The 25,505-nt window shown below is 31.3% G+C and overlaps 2 protein-coding genes across 2 annotated transcripts; both read right to left on the bottom strand.

Moving 5' to 3' along the window:
- Positions 1–1,653: 1,653 nt before the first annotated feature.
- LOC109339454 (structural maintenance of chromosomes protein 4) lies at positions 1,654–12,500 on the bottom strand. The gene is made up of 28 exons (XM_019576896.1): positions 12,273–12,500; positions 12,087–12,176; positions 11,899–12,000; positions 11,216–11,392; positions 10,997–11,127; positions 10,616–10,694; positions 10,390–10,547; positions 10,223–10,298; positions 9,995–10,123; positions 9,773–9,917; positions 9,063–9,193; positions 8,094–8,246; positions 7,822–8,011; positions 6,880–7,013; positions 5,871–6,029; positions 5,340–5,648; positions 5,077–5,253; positions 4,838–4,921; positions 4,544–4,753; positions 4,314–4,403; positions 4,123–4,244; positions 3,891–4,046; positions 3,704–3,811; positions 3,559–3,619; positions 2,391–2,525; positions 2,071–2,158; positions 1,893–1,965; positions 1,654–1,805 (listed from the first exon to the last, which is right to left on the bottom strand). The coding sequence occupies exons 1-28, from the start codon at positions 12,417–12,419 to the stop codon at positions 1,685–1,687; spliced, it is 3,735 nt and encodes a 1,244-aa protein (XP_019432441.1). The 5' UTR covers positions 12,420–12,500; the 3' UTR covers positions 1,654–1,684.
- Positions 12,501–18,211: 5,711 nt separating this feature from the next.
- Positions 18,212–21,156, bottom strand: LOC109339450 (gibberellin-regulated protein 4-like). The gene is made up of 6 exons (XM_019576889.1): positions 20,962–21,156; positions 20,815–20,859; positions 20,147–20,180; positions 18,754–18,949; positions 18,491–18,513; positions 18,212–18,301 (listed from the first exon to the last, which is right to left on the bottom strand). The coding sequence occupies exons 1-4, from the start codon at positions 21,031–21,033 to the stop codon at positions 18,768–18,770; spliced, it is 333 nt and encodes a 110-aa protein (XP_019432434.1). The 5' UTR covers positions 21,034–21,156; the 3' UTR covers positions 18,212–18,301; positions 18,491–18,513; positions 18,754–18,767.
- Between the last annotated feature and the right edge of the window lie 4,349 nt (positions 21,157–25,505).

Here is a 25,505-nt window from a genome sequence, read left to right as displayed (position 1 = left end):
ACATGACTTTTTCTTTACCTTGCAGTTTGAAAAGTGGTGCACTTGATTTCATCCATTTATGACTCTTCAGTTCTTAATAGGCCAAGATGCAAAAAAAAATTCTTTCTCGGTATCTTTGCACCGGAAACAATTCTATCTGAGCCGGAAATATCTAGAGGTATGTGGGGCTAACTCTCTCAGCAGGTATTTTTTCATCCACAAGACTCGAACTCGAGACTTTACTTGAGGAGAATTAAACATGTACCACTTGAACCAACACCGATCGATGTGAAGATGCAATTTGATGATTGATCAGCAAATTACCTTAATCATAAGTTACGTGTTAAAGGTTAATTCCTATGTCAACAATTAGCCTAATTCCCTAGGTCAAGCTAATAAATCATAATGATTAAAATCAAAGGAATTTAAGCCATGACCATATTAACCGAGCTATTTATTGCTAGAATAACCCAATCACAGATAATAAATACACAAGGAAAATTCATAAGTAACTATTTGTATCATACATTTGAATCCTCACATGAATAATGGTAAAGCATTCATTACACCAAAAAGATAATATATTCATATAATGACAACAAAATCAATAAAACTTCATCAAATAATGAAGTGCATCATCAAACTAGAGTTTTATCATCAATATATATAAATATTCCATGTAAGATTACTTTTTTTATCAGACATTTTATATTTTTCATGCAAAATTGTTTCCTCCCTCATTTATCTCTATTAAAAACTTTGACTAACTATTTTTTTATTATAAAGACTATCAATTAAAAAACAACATTAAATTATGATTAAATATTAATCTCATAATATTTAAAAAATCAAGACAATAACTATTTTATTAATATATATTTTTACTATTAATGGTATCTCATCATCTTTTTGGATAAAGAACTAATCATTTTTGTGTTCGTGGGGATCTGCCTTACACCACTAAACCAATACATTGTTAGTATTTTATTAATATTTATGATTTAATGAAAAATGTTATATAATTAGTTATAATCCATGTACCATTGGGTTCTGGTCCAAAAATTGGCCTTCAACCTTCCCAAGTAAAAATTAGAGTTTTGTTAAGCAATTAAATAAGGACAAAAATATATAAATATATTTTGGGAAACCAAGTCCAATGATTCTCAATATATTAAATACATTATTGTCCAATATAAACTTACCTTTTAATTGCTTCTCCTCAACATGCGCATTGGTTAAGTGTTAAGACATAAAGTCCTGAAAATGCCTCATCTTAGTGCTTCAGTCATTTCAAATTACAATTGGGAAGAAATGTAACAATGAATTCACAAATTTCCAAAAAATCAAAGAAGTGTCTATAATATATATGTCCTAGTTCCAAAAAAAATTATGAAACCAATGAGGAATATTTACCATGCATGCCACCAACCACCAAGACAAAAGAGATGCAAATATGTATCTCATTATAGCACAATGTAGCTGATTGTGCATCTCTTCACACTACAAATGTTCTTGTGTGTTCAAATGCAGAAAACAATAGACAAGTCAACAAAATAGATAGTAATACTATTTATATATTACATATATCTTACATTTATCAATGAAAAATCATTAGAAATAGTAATTTTTTTTTGGGTACAATTATATGCAAAACTAAACTGGTAAATATTCTTCAATTAATACAAACAACGCAGTAATAAATTCATCAAGTAGCCTTTTGGTAAACAACAAAACTTCCTGGATTGATGGTAATGCTCTTTGTGCAATTATCAGTTTTATAAATCCCAACAAGTCTATCAGCTAATTCAAACATATTGTTTCTAAGGCTGCAAGAGAATAAACAAACCATGTTAAGTACTAAGCTAGTTTAATTAAACAAATATCTATTTACATTAATCTGGAACATAACTTACCTGATGATTATGAATTGAGCATCTTTGGTCCTATCTTTCACATAATGCCCAACGATAGATACATTCTTGAAGTCTGCCAAACCATATAGCACATGGAGTTTTAGAGTTTTGTGCAAAACTATAGAATCTAGCCAGTTATAATAATAATTCAAAAAAAACTATAGTTTATATGGAATACCCAGGGCGGCATCAATTTCATCCATCACATAAAGCGGCGTAGGCTTGTAATGATGAAGAGCAAATACAAGAGCCAATGAGCTAAGAGTCTGCAACATAAATAAGAAAATGAAGAGCTCAATTTTAATTGGGGAATTCAGTGTTCATGGAAACATTTTTAGGATTGCTTTTAATGAACATAAAATAATTAAGCACAGTCTGCACCCAAGCTCTTACAGTTTCCACCCAGAAAATATAATACTTGCAGATGCAAAATGATTTTCAATGCAAGGATTGAAGCCAAATAATAGGAAAAGGCCAATAAAATATATAACAGCTAACCTTTTCACCACCAGATAGATTTGCAATGTTTTTCCAGCTTTTCTTTGGTGGTCTGACACTGAACACAACACCTTCAGAGAAAGGATCCAAAGAATCCACAAGCTCAAGCTCTGCATCACCTCCAAGTGTAATCATCTGCAAAAAACAAAAGGTGATACATGTTCAGGAAATTTTAGGGATTACATGGAAAAAGGGAATGGAGAGATAGAGACAGAGACAGAGAGAACACAATTAAAATTTACTGATGAGATTCTGAGTACAGGGAAAGAAGATAATGATAAACACCTCTATTGATACTGAACCATAAGTCTATAACTACCAAAACAAGAAAATTAATTTACTTGGGGTGCAGTACAAACACAGAACATATGGCAGATCTCTAGGTTGGTTCAATAAAACAACAAAAAGTTGGGCATTTCGTTAAAATTTTCTACCAGTTATGTAGTTATGTTATTGTATTGCCACAATAGCAACAAATATACACTCACCTCAACTGAGTACCTACTTTGTTGCTAATATTTGATCTTTAACTACAGTATCCATATTTAAACTCACTCATAAACAAAGTATTATTAGGACCCAATTGCAGTATGGCACTTAAGCCTCATATCTTAAGTATAGGATTTCAGTATGTGGGTTTATATAACCACAACAGCTACATTGTATGTTGCACTGTTTTAAATTGTGATCGTGATTGAGGTTACATTAACCATAATTGGGGAAAATTGTGGGAAAATGTGGTTGATAATGGGGCCACAAAAGTGGTGTGATGCCATTATGGAGACTCCCGAAACAACAATATTGCGACCATAATTAAAGTCATGGGTGCAATTCAAAACAATCATATGGTATGATTTTCCCAAGATTCATATAATGATACTACTATAATTATGTGTAGAAATATTTAAATATAAATGTGTCACTAGATTCACGCATGAAAAAATGGAGAATTTTGGTTCTGCACCATTCTATATCCAGCAATACAAACGCATTTTATTTGCATCAAAGTCATTCTTACACGATGATTCAAAGGGTATAAGGAAGGTGATAGAACCTATGACTATAACAAGTTAAAAAGTTCAGAAAATAATACTGGAGACAGTAGCAAATCTGCATTTGTCTGTGTCAGGGAAAGTAAGGGGAGTCAGAGAGGGAACAGATTCCAAACCTGGTACATTTCCTTTAACTTTAAAGATATAGCATTAAATCCTTCCATAAACTCATCCAATCTGAAATGACACATTCAGTTAATATTTTGTCAGAAAGCCATTGAAAGTTAAACTAAATGATACAAACAAAAGTGGGATACAGACCTCTTCTTTCTCAATTCATCATACTGCTTCTTTATATCATCCCGCTCCTGAGTTACTGTGTTAAGTTCTTCTACTCGCTCATTGTACAATGATACCTTCTTACGATATCTAACAATCATAAAAATATTTATCAGAGCAACATCAAAAAGGAAAGAAACCCAGAGTAACATACTGGAAAAACTCATACTCTGCAATCGAATCAAGATTTGGATTCATTTCCTTCAGCTGTGCTTCAAGCAACGTGACCATTTCAAGAGCCCTTTTCAGGTCACAAGCCCCGTTAAGAAGTTCATCAGACAACGTAGCCTGCAGCTTTTCATGATCCACTAAATCTACTTGAATTCTGCAACAATTTACAATCGTGTAAGAAGCTTAAGAATGATAATCACCCATCCCCAGACAACTATCTAATGACGCACTGTTCAAGATGCTTGCTAATGGCAGTATGCAACTCTTCAAGCCTTTTTTTGTAACCTTTCCCCCTCATCTCCAAATCTTTCAATATTTTTTTCATGTCTTTCAATTTGAAGTCGACATCAACCTGTAAAATCATGATTATGATGAGTAAACCTCTAGTATTTAGAAATAAGAAACACACAAGGAAAAGTACCTCAGATGCACGCAATTCATCCACTGTTTTTTTCATCTTATCATACTCAGATTTTGCTTCCCCCAAGACAACGCAATGTTTGTCAATCAGCTAAACGGTAGAAAAAAACAGATTATACACAACTATACAACAAAACAACCAACCTTATACACAGCTATCCTTTTTAATGCATTGCACTGTGAAGGCAAAATTACACATAACCAAAAATAGAATAGCAGAAGAGAAATAACCTCTTGTGTTTTATTATAACTCTCTTGAACTACAAATGCTTTCTGTTCTATTTCTTTGAAGATGGTTTTCATATTTTCCTTCTCCTCAGCAAGGCGCTCTTTCTCCTTCTTTGACTCTTCAATTCCCTTAGTCAACTTTTTCATCATCTTTTGTCCTGTCTCTATTTGTACCTTGTGGCGGTTAATCTCTGAGTTATTCTTATCAATATCCTAGAAAATACAAACTATTAGTATAGACACAGTTTAACATTGATTTGAAATTTGAAAATCGTCCTCAGTATACAAGATACTTACAGACTGAATTTTCTTGACCTTTGACTTCTGAGATTTTAATTTTTCACCCCCAGAATTTTCTATATTTTTCTGAAGCTCCAAAGCCTGAAAATGGTTAAGACAAGCTAACTGAAGTTAAACATAGATATAACATTTAATTTCAACATACAGTCACCTCAAGAAATAGAAATAAACATTAGATCTGTGAGGCAACCCTCAACATGCAAATGAATTAGAACATATAGAAGCTCCAAGCCAACCTTTTCCTTCAGTTGTTTAGACCCTTGAGTAAGTCTATTGATCTCCCTTTCTTCTGTAGAAATAATCTTCTTCAGCGCTTTCAATCTATCAAGCTCATCCTCCTGTGGCTTTGATGCAGCCTCAAGGGAATTGAGTTGTTTTTCAATATAACTATGTTGTGAATTCAAACTCTCAACCTGCAGAAGGAAAAATAAAATAAAAAACAACACCTTGCACAACTACTCCAGAAAAGTACCTTTTAGGACTCAGGAGTAAGCATTACCTCCTTCTGGCTTTTAGCTAACTCCATTTCCAAAGCACCAACAACTTTTTCAGAGGCCTGGTATTGTTTTACAGCATCCACAATTGTACGGCGAATTTTATTCAATTTATTAGTCAATTCAGACAATTCCTCCTCAGCATTTGCTACTTCCTCCATGGACACACTAGCAGCTCGAATAGATGTCCCCATCTTCCCACCACGGGGCTTACCACCCCCACCACTCATCGTTCCAGATTTTTCAAAGAGTGCACCATCAAGAGTAACAACACGCCGAAATTCATTGTTTCCACCATATGCTATACGGGTAGCCTAAAATATGCCGGAGGTAGAAAAAGGTTGGTATTCAATGGTCTCCTTCACTGATATGAAAAGTTACAAATGTGCTGTCTAAAACCTAAGCTATATATTTTATATCTTTGCAAGTAACTGGTAATTATATTTAGCACCCTCAGTTTAATTACAGTATAATGATTAATGGCCCTGAATATTTATTATCAAAACAAAGCATTCTGCTAGAAAAGCATAACTGACCTGGTCAAGATCCTTAGCAACAACTGTGTTTTTAAGTGCAGCAAAGAAAGCAAGCTTCATTCTTTCATCTTGAACTTTAACTAAATCAAAAAGACGTGGAACCCCCTCTGGAGGGCTTACATTTTTTTTCAACATTGGAAGAAGATCAACTTGCTTCTCCTAAATAAAGAAAGAAATGACGCCCAAATTATTTTATCGAATAAACTTCACTTTAAAGTATTATCAACATAACAGAAACATTGCAAAACGAAACAGATAACTAATACTTGAGATTATTTTCTAAACTGAAACTTAATTAAGAAGCCACCTTGCTTTCACTCCAGTATTAGGTTTCAAAGGGCTCCTAGGAGAAGGCCTCCCTCTCAAAAGTTATATAAGATGCTATGAAGTATGTCATTAAATTCTTGAAATCCATAACAGACCTTCAGATCAACGAGCTTAACATTGTCAAAGACCAACTATTCCAAAAACCTAAGCTATTAGATGAAGGTAGAGGTACATTAGTAGTTTATAATGTAGAGGCTGTGATCCTATATCAGGGTCCAACTCACCTATAAGTTATAAGTTTTTTTCTGGCTTCCCACCTGTTTGATATCTCTAATAACAACTTTTATTTGCCCAGTCAAGTATCCATAGACCTAGATCATTAAATATGTCAAACGAACATGCCCTCCCATCAACACCTGAATCTTCACTTTGACTTGTAAAACAATTTTTCTACTTCACAATTATTTTGTCTTCGTTGCTAAGGTATTATGAGCAGATTAAGTACAAAAAAACTATAAAAATAGTATAAAAGTATTACATTGTTGCCAAAACAAATAAGTGGAGTTTGAAATAAGTCAAATGAGTATGACCGAGTAAAGACCTAAACTAGCAACTACCAGCTAATCAATGAATTTCCTACATATCGAAGGGCACTATTCCAGAAGTTAAAGTGAGCAGATTTATTTACATTATTAAAACTATTAAACAGCCATGAAAAAACATAAGTTGAATATAAAAATACCAATATCATGAAAGTAGCAACACCAAGATTCTCTCTACGAAGTAGCTCAACACAGGCTTGTGCTGCATTTGTTGTTTCCACCACAATATAATCAAGTCCATAACATGCTGTTGAAATTGCAACGTCGTACTTTGCTGGCATCATCAATTTAAAAAGTTAATATAAAACACATAAAAAGCAAAAAGGGTTATATATAAATCACTACTCAGCAGGTTCTAGGATAGATAAAAAATGAATTTATATCACATAATCTCAAATCATCCTGTGAGAAAAATATTTGCATCTAAAAGGTTTAGAACATGTTAAACTACTAATAATGAACTCAGAAGAAACCTCAAATCATCACTGTTGACTCTATTTCTTGATGGCTAAGGTCAAGGCCATCAAGCAATAGAATCATATTTCTAACACTAGAAAGAATGCTGCTCTAAAAAGATATGATGTTTGTTTACATGGGGCAGAAAATAGGTATGATATTGGTTCACAATTTACTTTCTATGGTGTTGGAAAGTTGAATATTGATAATACATATATGCTATTAATAATGGTTCATCATAGAATAAGCTTATTAAATATTATTTTTGAGGTAGGCAAACTCTGACAAATTAGGAGTTGAAACTGCTCCCCCTCCATGAGTTTACTTAAACTATCAAATAAAGAATAGGCTGAAAGCAAGCCTAACAAATAGCCAGTCGTTAAGCACTTCACATATAATGTAATAAGGTTTGACCCCTAGAAAGCCTTACATTTTGATTACATAAAATGATAGATTTGTTCTTGAAAATTTCAAAGTACTAACATAAATTTTTATAATTAAACATGATCACAACCATCCATAACCAGGTCTTTTTAACAGTTTACACAGCATAAAAGGGTATTTGGAAACTTAGAAGAGCTTTGTAAGCTAGAGAAATTGCAAAGCCTGCAACTGAAAAACCTCACCATCAATTGCACCTAGATCACCCATACGGCCATATATTCCTTCTATCTGTTTGGTTTCCTTAGCTTTCAAGATCGCTTTTAGAACTGATCCATGACTCTTCTCAGAATCTAGAACAGATTTCAGCTCTGCAACCTTCTGTCTAGCACCTTGTTCAAGAGGAATGAGTGCATCTTGTTCTATGATACAGTCCTGAGAAAAGATCATCCAGATCAACCGATGCTTATGGATAAAACAGTTTCAGAAATGAAAGTATGAAGGGTAAATTGCTAACTTTTTCCACTTGGTGAGCTTTTGATGCTTCGAACTTGCTCTTTTCAATGTCACTCTTAATTTGAGAAATGCTGGTGGCTTTTGATTTGATTGTTTCTGATATGCTTTTCATCTGCTTTTGAGCATCTTTAAAAGCTTCACATGCAGCTTCATGCTGAAAAAAATTGTCATTTATCCCACTATTAAACAGACACCAACTCGAAAATATAAATGTATCCCACTCTGTGAATCTTTATATAGTATAAATCATTAGGTGTTAACTGCCCTACTCCATGAATCCCGGGTGGGCATACATGTCAGAAAGAAAACAGTATATTTTTATTATAAGCGAATAGAAAACTTTGGTTAGTGTTTCGCTAGTTTTGTTTTATCCTGTTTGACAACTTTAGCCTACTCTATGACTGGAAAATATGATAGCTGGAATGATCAACATTCTAGCTATGACAGCACTAGTTTCAGGTAGCTATGCATATATCCATAAAATGCATAATCAGAAAAGTAAACAGTATATGGACAGATTTTTATGGGCAATCTCACAATAGAGATGAAATCTAAATTCTAATCCAGTAGCAGAAGGGAGTAATAATTTGATAGCATGGAGTTTGAATCCCTCCATGGAAATAAAATTTTAACACACCAATAGAAATTAAGAGATACGTGTTCATATGACAAAATGTATGAAATGTGATGCTAAAGATAAAAGGCAACATTACAAAAAGTAAAGGTATGGTATATGGACCAAAAAAAGGTTAAAATTTATGACAAGCATAAGCTTCCACATCAACATAGCTTTCAGATGAATTCAGGGATTACCTAGAACTATTTAAACTACCGTAAATCCTGAATGTGGGATATAATTTGCTAAGATTTATTGGCATAAGTGGAGATAATTTCAAGAGCAAATACTAAATAACCATCATTCAAGGTGAGACTAAGTAAGAGTAGTAAAAACAAGAGAAGTCGTTCTCACCTTTTCATTTAGAAGCTTATTCTCATTACATGAAACATCAAGTTTTCCTTTGTGCTCGATCAATTGTTTTTCCCAAGGTTCAAGCTCAGCACGGACTTTAGAAAGCTCCGAGCGGTATTTTTCAGTTTCGACTGCTTAGCCATAAAAAATAATCAATTTCACAGGCTTAGAAAAAGAAAACGAAATTGTAGAAGCAAGCTACCTACCTATAACAGCACATAGAACATCAGCTCCATTTATGTACATAGTATGTAATAATTAAACAAATAGAGACCACTCCCCAACACCATAAAGACCACAAAATCAGCATAGTGTATCAAGGAGAATGAGAATCAGAAAATCAATTTAGACCATAAGGCACAATCATATATGGTTGTCTCCAGTGAGGGGATAAAGGCAAAACGTATTGGATATCCTTATGAAACCATGCCAATAACAAATTTGAATCAATATGTAGTTACTATAATCAAACACAGGAAGTTTTTTTTACTAAACCTAGAACAGTAGAAGTCCATGACTACCTGCTAACTATTACAATTAGGTACCTAACAAAACAAAACATTTTAATAGTTAAAAGGAGTAAAAGAAAAGCTGCAAGGAAGCATGCTTAATAATTGAAAAGTTATGCCAAAGATCTCACTAAAGATTTAACAATTTTGATTAAAAACACCTTCTAATGTGTTCAGATTAAAAAAAAGACAAGGTTCCACCTTTGGACCTCTCAGTGATTTCTTCTAACAACCTCTCCTCTTCGATCAATAACTTTTGCAGTTTTGGGATATCATCCTCAAGTTTCGGTATTAGATCAGTTGAGTCCTCACCCTCTTTTACAAGGGCTTCAAGTTTTTTTGAATCCTGGAAAAGGAACAGTTGGATAACATGCCTTATACATGTATACATTCAAATGTAATGAAGTTATTCCTTCCCCCTACCTTTTCAACTTTGTCCTCCAGCTTCTTGATCTTCTGAGTCAAATGTTTATAATCTTCCTGATACTTGACATCCTGCCTCTCAAACTCCTTGAACTCTTCCTTACACTTCCTCATGTCATTATCTAGCTCCTATACCATGAAAATGAAAGAAAATATTGACTGTTACTACCTCATGACTCATGAGTTAAAATCTGCTTCAACTTCTAGACCCATGTGAAGGAAGCAAACCTCTTGTCTTTTCATGTAGTTGTTGTGCTTAGTTTCAAGCTCCTTCAGAGTTTGTTTACTTTCTTTAATTTTATCCCTGGAATAAGATATCACCAAGTTCTTCTTGAGGCAATCATAACAAATGAAAAGTAGAGACAAATAAATTACTAGTACAAATCCAAACTTACCTTTCAGCCTTCAGATTTTCTTCTAGGGTAGAAACATTCCCTTGTAACTCAACCATTTTTCCATCTGTATCATCAACAGCCAACTTTGTAGCTTTCTCTTGCCATTTTAAAAGACTTAACTCTTTCAACATGAATGCCTCTGCTTCATTCTTTACATCCTGTTGCAAAACAACTGTTAGAGGTTGGTCAGAAATCAAATGTTTCATATAGCCACAAATATACATGCCTCCAAGCTGTCCCTTTCTTTCTCAGATAGCTTAACCATTTGCACAACCCCAGATCTTCTCTCATTCAGGGATTCTAACCTAAAAGATCAAGAATATCATTTCAGACATGAGCAATTCTGTTATATTTGAAAGCTAAGTAGTTGCTCTAAAAAATATCAGCAGAGAAATATGTATATTTTATCCTGCAGGCAGCAGTATAAGTCATAAAGAATAGTTACAATAAATGAAATACTAAGTATTTGATAAAATAATAATAATAAAATAAATCCAATCACGCAACATCAGCCACATGTAAGTAAACATGGTATGGAATGTAATGTTGATTGAGAAAGTTGCATGTCTTCAATCAGTTTGTATCGAAATGAAGAAAGAGTGCTTACTGCTTATTTGATTCATCAATCGTTTCAACATATTTGTCAGTACCAATGATGTCCTCCAGATATTCTAAAAAACCTTCATCATGAGGTCCTTGAGATTTTGGTTTCATAAGTGAAATCTGCTCAACTTCACCCTGATGAAGAAAAGATCAAACATGAAAATAGATAAATAGGAACTCCTTTGGGGGAACACTAAAAAGTGCCATACAACAAATGCCCAACCTGAAGGATCAGAAACCTGTTATTGTCAAGGTCAACACCTTTCCCTTTCAGTTTCTTGGTAACTTCAGTAAAGTTACTCGAACGATCATTAATGTAATATTTAGATGAGTTATCACGGAAAGCCACTCTGGTAATCACAAAATCACTCCCTGGAACAGCCTCATATGTTCCATCTTCCTGCAAGTGTTGATAATTTAGTCAGTTTTTTAAAAGCAAAGATGCTAACTAAAAAATAAAAGGGTCAACTAGTTGGAAAATTATTTAGTCACTGTACCATAAAGGTAAAAACTTAAAAATATGATCATCACATAAGAAACAAAAGAAAAATATTGCCGTTCTAGGAGATCCACAAATGCATCATGATCACATTGGTCACTTTTCGTGCAATTGTGGCCACATCGGCCGCATTTTTCCAGCATTTGTATAATTATATTTGTACTTAGTGGCCTACAAATAGATGTAATGATCCACATGCTGTACACAATGCAAAATGGAATTTAATTTTGATCAACTATTAATGTAAAGTTTTTACACCATCTACCGCATCTGTGAGTTTTGAAATGATTAGTACGATAATCAAATGATTCTAACAATATGACAACACACTATTCTAAACCGACGGTGCATTAAAATTAAATCATTCAGATCATTTTTCCAGCAGAAACAAGGTCAACAAATTTTACCAAATCAACAATCTCCTGGAAATGAACGGAAACACCAGCACTATCCAAATTCTGATGATTGGTAGAATTGTGAATAAGTTCAGAAACTTTATTCAGTCTCATCTGCAATTACAAACAAAATTTCAAGAATACGAACATTACAGAATGAACAAAAAAGAACAATCTAGAACATTCGAAAACTACTTCACCTGCTTCGCTCGCTTCCCGAACACAAACAACATCGCATCAATCACATTACTCTTTCCACTCCCGTTAGGTCCAACCACAGCCGAAAAACTCTGAAACGCAAAACGCAAAAACGCACCGTTTTATATGAAATCTGTGAAGCAAAACGAAAACGAAAACGGAACAAAAACGAGATAAACCCTAATTACCTTGTGGAATGGACCAACGCGTTGTTCACCAGCGTAAGATTTGAAATTGCGCATCACCATTTCCTTGATGAAGAGCCTAGGGCGAGTGGTGGATCGTCCTCGAGCTGAGTTGGACTCGGTAGGTGATAACTCGGGTTTCGGTTCCATTGAGTCAACTCGGAAGAGTTCGAGTTTGTGTTTGAAGTTTGAAATGTGAAATGGTGAAGTGAGTGTGGTTTGGATCTTTTGTGAGGAGGAACATTAGGCGGGAAATTATTATTCTTGGGCTTTTCAAATTTTTAATGGACCTATCATCTTTAAAATTTATTCATCTTATTGGTCTTTTTGAACCTAAAGTGTTTATTTTTATTTTTTACACTCATAGTTAACAAGACGTTGATCTAGTAGTACAAGGCATCACTAGGTTCTCAAAGTTAAGAGTTTAATTCTTGAGAGTAACACTTATTGGGATGAGCAAAGGATATCGTTGGTAGTTCCCATAAAAACACAATCCTCAATTTTTGAAGGAAACACATATTCAATCCCACAATATGTGGTAATCCATGTTCTAAGATATATGATTGGATAGAAAGATTTTTAATAATTATATTTTAAATTAAATATATTTTCTCCACAACCAATAATAGTTCATTACACATAAAGTGCTCCATATTGTGGGACACGAGATTTGCTTCGATTTTTTCAAACTCCTTAACCTCTTACCCTACTCTCCAATCCAGACATTCCCTTCAAACTTCATTTATCTCTTAGGCTTTGTTTGGTTTAGAGAAGAAAATGAGATGTGAGAAGATAAAAAGAAAGAGTATGAGTAGAAAGAAATAAATGAGAAAATGAGTTGATTGTAAGAGTTGTTTGGTAGGAAAGAAATATGAAAGAATTAGAAATGAGAGAAAATGTATTTTTACGAAAAGGACAATTTTACCCTTTAAATAATAATGAGTATTTAATAAAGTTAAGGGTATTATTGTAAATGCCAAAAAAAACCTTCTTCATTTACCATTTATTCTCACATTAGAGAAAAAACTAAAAGTTGGTGGGTCCCACCATTTTTATTTTCTTTCTCTCCATATTCTCTCCTACCAAATGAGAGAAAGATTCTATTTCTCATACAACTCTCTCTTTCCTTTCTCTTTCTTTGTTAATTCTCTCGAACCAAATAGAGGCTTAAACTCCATTATCTCAAACTTCTTAACCAAATACTTTATTCTCAAACTCACACATTTCCCTTAATTTCCAACATCCCAAACTCAAAATTCAAATTTACAATGGTTTCCTAACTCAATATAAGGTTTTTCTTCTTTTGTTTGGTTCCTAATATCAAACTCTTGTTTTATTCTTTTATTTTGGTGTGTGTACACTTCAATTTTAGCGAGTGATTACCCACAATAACTTCTAACTCTCACATTGGTTGGTGGGAAGTAAAAAAATCTTATTTTTATGGCCTTTTGCGAGGCTAGTGTCATAGGCATAAAAATTTTGAGATTATTGCTTATGACCAAAAAATTTATGCCTATGACCTAGGTCCATTATATTAGAAAATAAAAAGTTAGTATTTTGTTAATTAGTGTGAGAATATAAACATTTTGTATTTCAATCTTAGTCTATTGGAAGTGAATTTTTTAATTAAGTGCATTATTCTAATGTATATTTTATTTGTTGCAACTTAGATGTCTCTTAGAACTAAAACAAGTAAATGATTAAAGATATTGGTGCAGTTTATTGGGCTTGTGCTTCATCTTATAATACACCACTACTAGTGGATGATAATTTATATATGAATGTTGGTTCTCCATTTGAATACCATGAAGATGATAACATAGTTGAAGATAGTGTTTCAGAGAATTACGAAGAGGAAGATTATGTCGTCGCACCTTATGAAGAAGTTCAAATGAGAAGCATGTTACATGCGAGATATGATAGGGCAACATAAGTGTATATTTGTAATTTGATTCACCTTTAGATATATTTTAATCTTTATTATTTTTTGTTATTATTCACGAACATTACCTTTTGATAAATCTTGCGTTAAGATATGGAAATTGATAAGTGTGAGTGAAGAGGAAGATGAAGGATAATTTTGCAAATATGTAAACTTTTGGGACCAAAAATCAAAATATTGGGGACTATAAAGCATCTCTCAAATTTCGAGCAACAAAACATCAATCACTTTTATTATTTTTTTGCGAGTCAAACCTCATTAGGTCCCTTGAAAAATTCAATGACCATCAACTTAGTAATTAAAATTTTTTATTCATCAACTAAATCCCTAAAATATCAAATGGGTATCACAATCATTCATGAGATTTACATGTGTTTATAAGTCTTGAAATTTTCTATCTTTTAATTAGTGAGTCAAAAAGCTTCATTTTATTTTGTGGTTTTTTATTAAATTAAATATGATTTTTTTAGATTAGTAGTTGACCCTAACATGATTACCCAATTAGTTTGAGATTTGTTTTATTTTGAAAACAAGCTATTTTATCACTTATCTTGTAATCATATAAATTTTTGCACTTTAAGTGCCAAATTATCATATTTGAACTATTATTTTATGGCACTTTAATTCACAATTTAGTCCAAATTTTGACAAATTGATCCTAAAGCTTAACATATGATGAAAAGTATCAAATATTATTTTTATAGTATTTGTGTAGGCCAAAACTGTAGAAATTATTGCAAAAAAGAACTGTGTACTAGAGGCATGCTATTTGAAACAACACTCACAATCGAAGGTTTCTTTTTACATTTTTTAATACAAACCTTACATTTTCAAATGATATATATTATCTCATAGATTGTGAATTGTGATCATTTTAGATGAACAATTGTTATGATATAAACTTACAAATAAACCTCAAAACAAAATGTCAGTTCATGCCAAACTTTAATGGCCTGTTAGTCGAGCTATTAGGTATAAAAATATTACTAATGGTGTCGCAAATAAGTAAAAGAGTAAGGTGTTATCGTATCCACAAGAACTTGGTAATTCAGCCTCTCCAAATCAATTTATTATTTCAAGCTGGTTTTCAAAAGGGTTTTCAATTTATTGTTGGTTTGGTCGAAAGGTTTTGATAATTAAAAGTGTTGGAAGTTATATGTGAAATTGACTCGCTATTCATATTAGTAAATCAGACAACAATTAAGCAAATAAAACAAATATGATTCTACATAACATGGGACCTCAATTACACTAAGAACTACAACTTTAGTCTACTTAGCAACTCACGAAATAAAGTCAAAACCTTACGCACAAGAACAAATATTATGGCCCACACACACCTCCATTTCTAGCAATTATGTGTATGTCTTGACATTAATGCATATAGTCAATAGTGTTAGCCGTAAATGTCTTGATCTATGCTAACACTTTACCAAATTAGATCTATGTCTAGCATCTAAGTCGATAAAATTACAATCTATGAACCTTCAAACATGCCTCTATATCTTGCAACACATACTATCAAGTTTGAGAGTTTTCGATGCAAATATGAATCCATGTCTAGCAAATATATAAGGATAAGCAATCATTGTGATAATTAATAATGTAACTACGTCTAGTTTTATGCATAAAGAATGAATTACATGCTTTGGACTATCGAAACAGAATTTCTTCACAAAGTTATTTTTCGTCAAACACAATAAGCATAAAAATTTCAACAAAAATAATTCATAAAAATCAAAGTATTTCATTCATAAATCAAAATCTAAAGTACATCATTGAATATAAAGAATCAATCCAGTCAAGAAGCAATATAATTAAGTACTTTCATACATAATTTCAATAAAGATGGAATTCAGAACTATTAGTTCATAGAGAAAATGTCGGCTCATTCATGAATATAAAGATTCCTCACTATTCTTATTTCATAGTCGTTATATCTTATTTTCAACTTACATCAATCTACAAACTAAGAAGACGTGAAACCATTATAAGAAAATACAGTGTAAACACTCGATTCCTAATTCCCTAGTTAAATATATATGATGATATCTGAAATGACATATTGGTTTTTTTTTATGTTTCTGAATCTTGGCTCATGTGCTTAGCGCAGAAACGATACGTTGAGTGCACTTCTTCTTGCATCAGACCCTTCACTTGACTCCTTCCACACTTAGCGCCATTGTGCTGAGCTCGGCTCATGCGCTGAGCGTAGGTGGGTTGATTTGCGACTTTGCATGTTTAGCCCAGTTTTGGCACATTTTTTGTCCAACTTGTCCTTTTTCAGCCTGAAACACATATAGAATCTTGGAAATGGAATTAGTAAACTTTATCATCAAATCTCAACTATGATTACACAAAATAAATATTTAGAGTCAAAAAATATTAAATTAGCCTTATAAATTAAGATAATTTTAGCACTTAACATAGCCTTAATCCATGATGCACAATTAAATTGCTCACACACAATGTGATATACTTTTAATATCTCATAGACTTTCACAAATATAATGCTTTCTTTCTTTGCTTTCTAAGTTTGTATATGAATCATTATAATTGATTTGGAATATCTCATGAAATGCATAAGGATATATAACACATATAAGAATGTCTCCAAAAGAATAGAGTAAAGATGTATTGGATGATGTTTTTGTTCTACATTATTTGGACACTTTTAAACATTTGAAACTCTACTATTTGCTTCCAAAATATATGATCATTATTTTTGTTGTATGAGTAAAATAACCCTTCTACTCTAGTTTTAATATTTTTTTTTGTTTTTGATAAAAATATAAAATAATAATAATGTTTTGTCTATTGAATCACTTGAAGTTTCTTGTTGTAATACTTATCAGGGATAGCTATTACCTATGAAGCACGGATACAGATACGTGTGTCAGATATGATATGTATCCGATACGTCGAGACGCATTTTTCTAAAATATAGGATACGACACGGTTAGGATACTGGATACATGTATAAAATAGTAAAAAATACATAAAATATGATAAAATTACAAGTGTAAATAAAAATATTTAAAGTAGAAAATATAATGAAAATTTTAGATTATTGTCCTCCAAAATTCCAAGTACCAAAACTAGAAAATATAGTAGAACAATTCATGAAATTGATAAAAAATATATGTTATTTTATCCTATTTTTTGTTGAAAACGTATTAGATATGTATCTTAATCTTTATTTATTATTTATTTAATTTTTTGAATACTCTAGAGATACATATCCTTTACAAATCCGAACGTATCTATATCGGATACGTGTCTGACACCGAGTGTTCAATGAATCTATGCTTTAGAGTCTAGTATTACTATAAGCCGGTCCATGGTGATAATTTGGATAAAGCTTCACACATTCTCTTTTGTGTAAGTATGAATGACCAACACTTCAATATTTTAACTGTTATTAACCGATAATTACTTTCATGCATCCATATATTATTTATGATATATAATTTATCAGGAAATTGCTTCACAGGGTATGCTGATGATCTTTGTGCCATTATTATATGTTGTGTCAATGTGTTTGGGTGGCTCTAAGTTTCTAATCATAGTTTCTAATCATATTTGATAATTAATACCCTTTTCAATGTACAATATCTAGCATTTATATATTTTTTTTGGTTTCTCACATGTATCCTCGAACCGGAGGCAATTATATCCGAGCCGGGAATATCTATAGGTACGTGGGATTAACTCTTTCAACGGAAGTTTTTTTCATTCACAAGACTCGAATTCGAGACATTGCTTAAGGAAAATCAAACATGTACCACTTGAACCAACGGTAAGTTGATTTTCTAGCATTTATATTTGATAATGAAAAACATGGGTTGGGCTACTAAAATGTTGACAAAGTTGTCTATGTATTTTATTACCCATGGACTTATTTGGCACCACTTTAGCAATAAAATTAAAATGGTCCTTGGTGGCAAACTCAAATTGGGTGATGCCATTCATCCAATTTTGGAATATAATAACACTTAGTAAAAAATAACATGCTTTCTATTGTCCTAGTAAGAAAAAAAATGATAACAAAACATTAGAAATTTCATTGATAGATGATAGCAATAATATTGAATGGGAATTAGCTGTCCCAAAATAAGTATGTCCTCATGTCCTTAGCTAATGAGATTTCTCCAAGTAATACAAATATGTTATTTTATTTTTTAGAATTTTTCTTTTTAATGAAGTGTCACTTTTTCATTAGTCGGGTATAAGAAAATGAAACATGAATTGGGACAAGTAATCTCTGTCTAATAATATTAGCCACTACCATCCAACACCTAAGCAAAAAAATGCCTTAAGGAGTGGCATTATGAGGTGCCCAAATACACCAACATATTACATTACATATATAGCGAACCAAAAAGGGAAATTATTTGATTAATTCGTAAAATTGAAGAAAATAAAGGAAGGAAATATTATCATATTATATTAAGTCGATCTCGCATGAAACTAAGGTTTGATTGTTGTTGGTAAAGTCGGTTTAATTTGATGAAAGAAGCTATGATGTGTTTAATTTGATGAAGCATCATAAGCTTTTAAGGACACTTAGGACCTCCTTGTTGGGTCTTCCAATTGTTGTAGCAAGGGCACACAGCTTTATTCCCATAATACCCCGGGGGCACACACAAGCACTTCCTACAACACTTCTGACAGAAAAACATGCAAGGCTTGTGGTATTGGGTTTGGCTACACCTCCTTGTGCATTGTGAAGGACATTCTGGTCATATAATAATAGCCAAAATGAGTCAAATTTAAGAAAGTTCAAGTCAAAGACTAGAAAAAAAGCAGCTTTTTTACCACAGCTCTTTTGAGCATTGGTCAAAGTAAAATTGATTGAGACACTCAGCAGACAACATGGTCAATTGGTCATAATGAGTGAGAAAACCTCAAAACCAGCAACTGCTTTTCTAGGTTAGTGTCTCAAAATTGTCCCTTCAACATTTAGAGCTAAACTAATATATTTATATATATATATTACCAATATAAAGATTTATATATAGTTATTATATTATTGACTATTTATTTAAGTTATTTTTGAAAAGTTAATGATAATTAATTGTGAATGATACATTAATAGTATATATAATTCATACACTATCACTATATATATTTTTCGGCAATTTAACTTTCTTTCAATACTATCCTCTTTAGTTTAATTAATTTTTGTTACAATAAAATTCAAATATATCGACTCTTAAATATAAAAAGTTGGGGAATGCTAAGTAATGACTAGGTAAAATTAGGGTTATGTAAACTAGACCAATGTTTATTACAAAACTAAAATCATTGGTTCTTGAAAAAATACATTCATTTCTTCCAATATAAACGCATTACCTCTTATCTTATAGGACTATGTTTAACATTTTTGGGAGGTGATAAAATTAATGTATATAAATATTTTTCAGCTTTTGTACACTTTTTTCCTTCCTAGTTAAGTGTTAACAATACCTTAGCAAATATATATATATATTATTTCTCACAGAAAATATATTTTTCTTATAGTAATCTTAAGTAAGTATTCATGGATACATAAAAATTCATGTATAATTCATTAAATAAATAGTAGATCCATTGTATATGATAAGAGTAGTCTTATATGTCCTCATAGAATTGAGGATATACTTTTCTTTTAAAGAAATAATTTTTTTTTAGAGAAATACAAATATAAACAACGTTTCAATTTAGTTATTTCCCATTTTTTTCTATAAAGGGGAAATGTCAAAAGTCGTGTCAAGACAAAGTATGCACTAAACATTATTGATATTTTAATAGGTTTCACATAAAACTAGGTAATAATATCATTTTTTTTCCATGTTCAAAACTCAATGAATTTTGAACTAAAAGACATGGAGAAGAAAAGAACCAAAAAAAGAATGCAAGGCATAAATAAATAAATATAAGGAATTTCACTTACGATAGCTCTTGAGACTTCCAGGGCCATATTTGCTCTGAAAATTAAGCACACAGTTAAGCAGAACAAGTCAGCAATCAATTAATCACCCTTAAGAAAGTAAAATTAATTTCAAAACCCCATTTTGATTCATGAGAAAAGCAACTAGCACATTATTTTCAATGACTAAGACTCCTCTCCATTAATAGAAAGACAAGTTATATTTTATAGTATATTTTTAAGATCAAAATTGTGATTTCAATAAAAACAAAATGTCATAAATGACATTATTTTTTTTTGTTTATTAGTGAATTTTCTCATAACTTATCTCTCCAATAATAGAGAGGATTACAACTCATTTTCAATTCTCTCTTACTTATTTATTATTATTATTGATATACATGTACTTTTATTCAATGGATCTCTGAATAGAATTCCAATCATGGTGATATTGTCTAATGAGATATTGATCTAATAATCTAATGTTTCACTATATTACCAAGTATAGTCCTAGACCAAAAGTAAAACATTCGATTTATATGAGTAACACTTGTTAGGAGAAACAATCATATATCTCGAAATATATTAGTTTTTTACTCATACTATGAAATGATATTCTTAAATATAAAAAAGAATATTGTGTGATCACCGCCATTTCTCCCCCAATGGGAGAGAAGAAGTTTTGGTTATACCTTGTTATCATAGTGATTGCCACCATGCCCTTGAGATGCCATGACCTGAAAAAAAAAACAAGCCATAAAAAAGTTTAGAACCTCTCATAACCTCACCAATATTAAGAACATATTTAAAAATGTGCATCTTTTACATAAAAGACTAACCATTGTTTGAAGCATGGAAATGATAACAAGGGCAAAAATCAGAAGAGCAATGAACTTGTTTGCAATGGCCATTGTTGTCTATAGAATCAAACCCCTTTCCTCTATTTAGCAAAAACTTGTGCAAAGAACTAATGTGAAGAACCAAAGGGGATCTAAGAGAGGATATAGGGGTTATGGTATTGGTGGGAGCATGCATAAAAAGGGTGTGGGGCATTTATAGAACTTTGGTGGGGTGGGTTTAATTTATTAGCAAAAATTATTATTGGGTGTGAATACTCCTAGAGAGTTGTATGTGATATCAACAACATGCTTTGTGACACATGGGTAGCATTAAAATTAAGGAAATTATTGTTTATTCAATAACATAATAAATGTATATATATGCATAGTTAGTATAAAGATTTATGTATAGTTATTACATTATTTGTCATTTATTTATGTTATTTTTTCGAGAGTTAATAAAAATTAAACATGAATGGTTAATAATGGTTAATAGTGTATAATTTTTTCTTATCAACTAACTTCCCTTCAACATAAATTTAACTAATTTAAATTCATGTTAAAAAACACATTCTTAGATAAATATTAAGTCGTTCATTTTTTTATATGTTCAATGCAACATTTTATAATACAAAATTATTCATTTTTACTTTATCAAACAACTCCTTACTATCAATAGGTGTTAGTTCAAGAAGTATATATTTGATTCATCTAGTTTTGGATTCGAGTCTTGTTGATAGAAAAAACATATATTGGGAGAGTTAGTTCTACACATACTTATGAATGTTCCCAATTCGAACAATATTTCATCTAGTGCGAGAATATTTGTGGGAAACAAAAAAACAACGCCTCACTTCAAAAAATATTCTTAAAACAATTATTAACATTCACGTTACCAATTAATGTACATCAAAACATGTTGGTCTAACTGTAAGAATTTTAATTTTCTTTAGCCAATTTTTATTAACTGAACTCGATTAACCGGATCCATGTTATACATGGTGTTAGCAAAAACAAAATGGAAATATCTCTTTGTTTTTTTTTATATATTTTTGAAATACGAACACAAAAATTATAAACAAAAAAGATAAAAATATACACATTATTACTTTATTAGTGTTATATGCAAAATTCAAAACTTATATGAAAATAGGAGGACTCTAAGATTAGCAAAACAAAGCATAGGAGAGAAATGATTGCAAAACAAATTTATGATTTAAGATAGACTTTCTTACAAAGACTTTCATTATTACTTAGCTTCTTTTCATATATATATATATGTGGATGAAGCTAATTTTTTTTAGAGTGTACGATTGTTCCTCCCAATAAAGGTTGCTTATGAGAATTAAACATTTGACTTTCAGCCTAATATGTTATCGGGAACCTGGTGATGTTTTATGGACAAGGATCTTCTGTCCCAAAAAGACATTGTCTTCACGTCCTTAACCAATAACATTTCCTAAAATAATATAAAATATTAATTTATGTTTTTTATAAAAAAAAATTCAATTAAGTAACACATTTTGATTGATTTGATACATCATTGGAGACACTAGTAAATACAAAAAATCTTCATCTAATGTTTTATATTACTAGATCAACTTCTCATCGTTATATATACTAACCTACTTGGTAATAGTGTAGAGAATGGGAAATTGCTCCTATTAAAACCTGCTAAGTAGAGGGGGAAATGGACATGAGTGGTTGGTTAGTTAATGTGTTTAATGTATGTCTTAAATAATATAGATGCATGGTTCTACCATACTCTATACTATTGTTGTGTTTTTTTCAGCTGAATAATATATTTCTTGTTCACTTGAAATTATATATCTCTTCAACCCAATTAAAATGTTACCCATATTATATTTTCTATTCTTATTTTAAAAATAAAGCATAAAACATTTAGGAGAAACAATAAAATTCGGATAACATTCAAGTATGATTCAAAGCAAATAAATTCATCAAGCAAGTTTTCAAAATTCTCTAGCTAGCTAAATATAGTGAGGCAAATAATAATAGCTAATAATGTGATTCATGCCTTCAAATTAATTGATCTATATATTTTGTCTTCCATCAAAAGGTGTGACTCACATTCAAGTAGATCACAAAAATGCATGAGATGAGTTTCAACTTGATATTTTTGCAGAGTTCCAACATGATTTAAGGGTCAGCAGATTCAATAGTGGTATAGTATTTAATTTATTTAGTGCATGCATGTGCAATGTGCAACCCACATGGAACCATACAGAGAGACACAGAAATAATGATGTTATAGCCTTATCTAATTGAGTCTATATCTCATCCAATATTGAAGAGTTCAGTATTAAGTGGAAATTGCAATATTTGAACTGGTCAAATTTTAACAGATATGATTTTAACTTATTTTCTAATAAAAAAAATTTAAATTTTTTATTCTCCGCATATTTCAAGTATTAAACTCTTAAATACTGAAGATGAATCAACTCTATATAATCTAGTAATAGCTTTTTTGGATCCTTGAATTATAGCAAGTTCACACAAGGAGAGGTTTTATATTATTGTGATTTATGCATTTGTTGGGCTTCTAGAATATGCAAATGACCAACTAGCAAAAGTTTGTAAACCAAGTAGTAATTAAGTAGATGAAAATTGAAGGTATCATCATATTTGAGTATTGAAAATGGATTTTTTTTTCCACATTAACTTGGACTAATTGAAATTCAATATTACCTTTAAATACCTCCAGAACAAAAAAAAAGATGTGTGTGAATTATCAATTTCTTCAATAAAAGATAAAGCACTAAATAGTTTAGTCTCTCATAATGTTTTTTTCTCCAAGGAAGGCTAGTAGGAATTGTAAAATAGATAGATTCATTTGGAGATTTGAATAGGAACACTCATACTTCATATCCTTTGCTCTACCAACAAAATTGACCCATAATTTATAAAATAATACTTTTTATCCTTAAATATTCAAAAAGTCAATCAAATTAATCCTTTGTGTATACTAACTTGATCATCATTTTTACCATTCAAGGAATAAGTTGATCGATATTTAAGGACGAGAGCGAAAATCAACATTTTCAAATTGCTAAATTAGTTTAAAACTATCATTTATGACTAAATTTATCTTTTTTGTCATTAAAAAATGAAAGTGCATGTAATTATCTACTAACAAAGATCACATCTCTTAAAAAATTCACGTCTTCATGTTCCTAGCCCATCAATCTCCAACCAGTAATATAAAAATATTAGTTTATAAATTTGTATAACTTTTTTTTAATAAAATGTCACTTTTTAATTGGGTCGGAAATCAAATGCCCAATATATGAAATAGTTGAATGTGTTTGGTGGATTGGTATTTGAAGGTACAACATTCTGAAAAGAAGGACTAAAGGCAGATGCACATCAACTGCGGTGCTCATGTTCTAGCATGTGGGCTTCACATGGGGGCTAACATATCTCAACCTGCATCATCATTCATGTCTCTTGATTGCAAAATATCACATCCCTTTTAGGTTTAGATTTTACGGGGTTTTAAATTGTATTTCACAATCGTAATTCTAATTACTATATTATGGTTTTAGGAGTCTCTATAATAGTATTGTGATTATATTGTAGTTTTGGAAGTTTCCGTAATTGGGTTTAAATTGTAATTAATATTCTTAACCATGTGACAATAACATGCCATTCACATTATTCATTTATTCCTAACGTTCTCCAGGAAGATCTCTTAACATTTTTTTTTATCAGCAAGAAGAAAATTTATTAATTAGGAGTACAATGGAATACCCCAATTTGTAACAATTACAGAAGATCTCCTAACATAATCAAATTTGAGAAGTTCAATTGATCTTCTTAAAAACACATGTGCATATTTTGTTGGAGCTTGATGGAAGGGAAATATTTATCGGAAGGCCCTTTAAAATCATTTTCTTATGGTTCCTCGATTATCTCTATTACAAAGATTTGACAAAGTTTTATGTTAGTTATGGACTCCGAAGAAAACTTTTATCTTTTATCGAGTTTAAGACTGACTATGTATAATATCAAATACACATAAAAAGTTTTTTTTGTAGTATCAAACATATTCCTTTACTATTAATCCTTTTTGGGGTGTATGGTTGTTCATCCCAACAATTATCGCTCTAGGAATCAAATTATTGACATTTTGCTCATTCTAAGGATCTAGCGAAACCTTGGGCCACTAAACCAACGATTTGTTCGTGCCCACATAAAAACCAACACACATAAGAAGGTTTAAATACTTTGTCGATGATTATAATTTATGAAATGACACTATAATATCAATCGATACATATAACCCACATCATCTAATGATATTAAAACAGAACCATCGGTGTTAATGGTTCCTCAATGAAATATAGTCTACTTCAAGTTCCGATCGGCAATATCCAATTATTAGAAGTTGCACGGTTCGGATTTCATCTCCCAATAATACAGCCAAATATATAAATTCTATTATATGTGATATAAATTCCAAGTGTGAGTGATGCATAAGTTGAATAAGTTTCTACATTGATGACTAATTGATAAGTTCAAGT

This window comes from Lupinus angustifolius, unplaced genomic scaffold (assembly GCF_001865875.1).
Source record: "Lupinus angustifolius cultivar Tanjil unplaced genomic scaffold, LupAngTanjil_v1.0 Scaffold_75_87, whole genome shotgun sequence".
Taxonomy (NCBI): Eukaryota; Viridiplantae; Streptophyta; class Magnoliopsida; order Fabales; family Fabaceae; genus Lupinus; species Lupinus angustifolius.
This window is presented reverse-complemented; position numbering and strand designations above follow the sequence as displayed.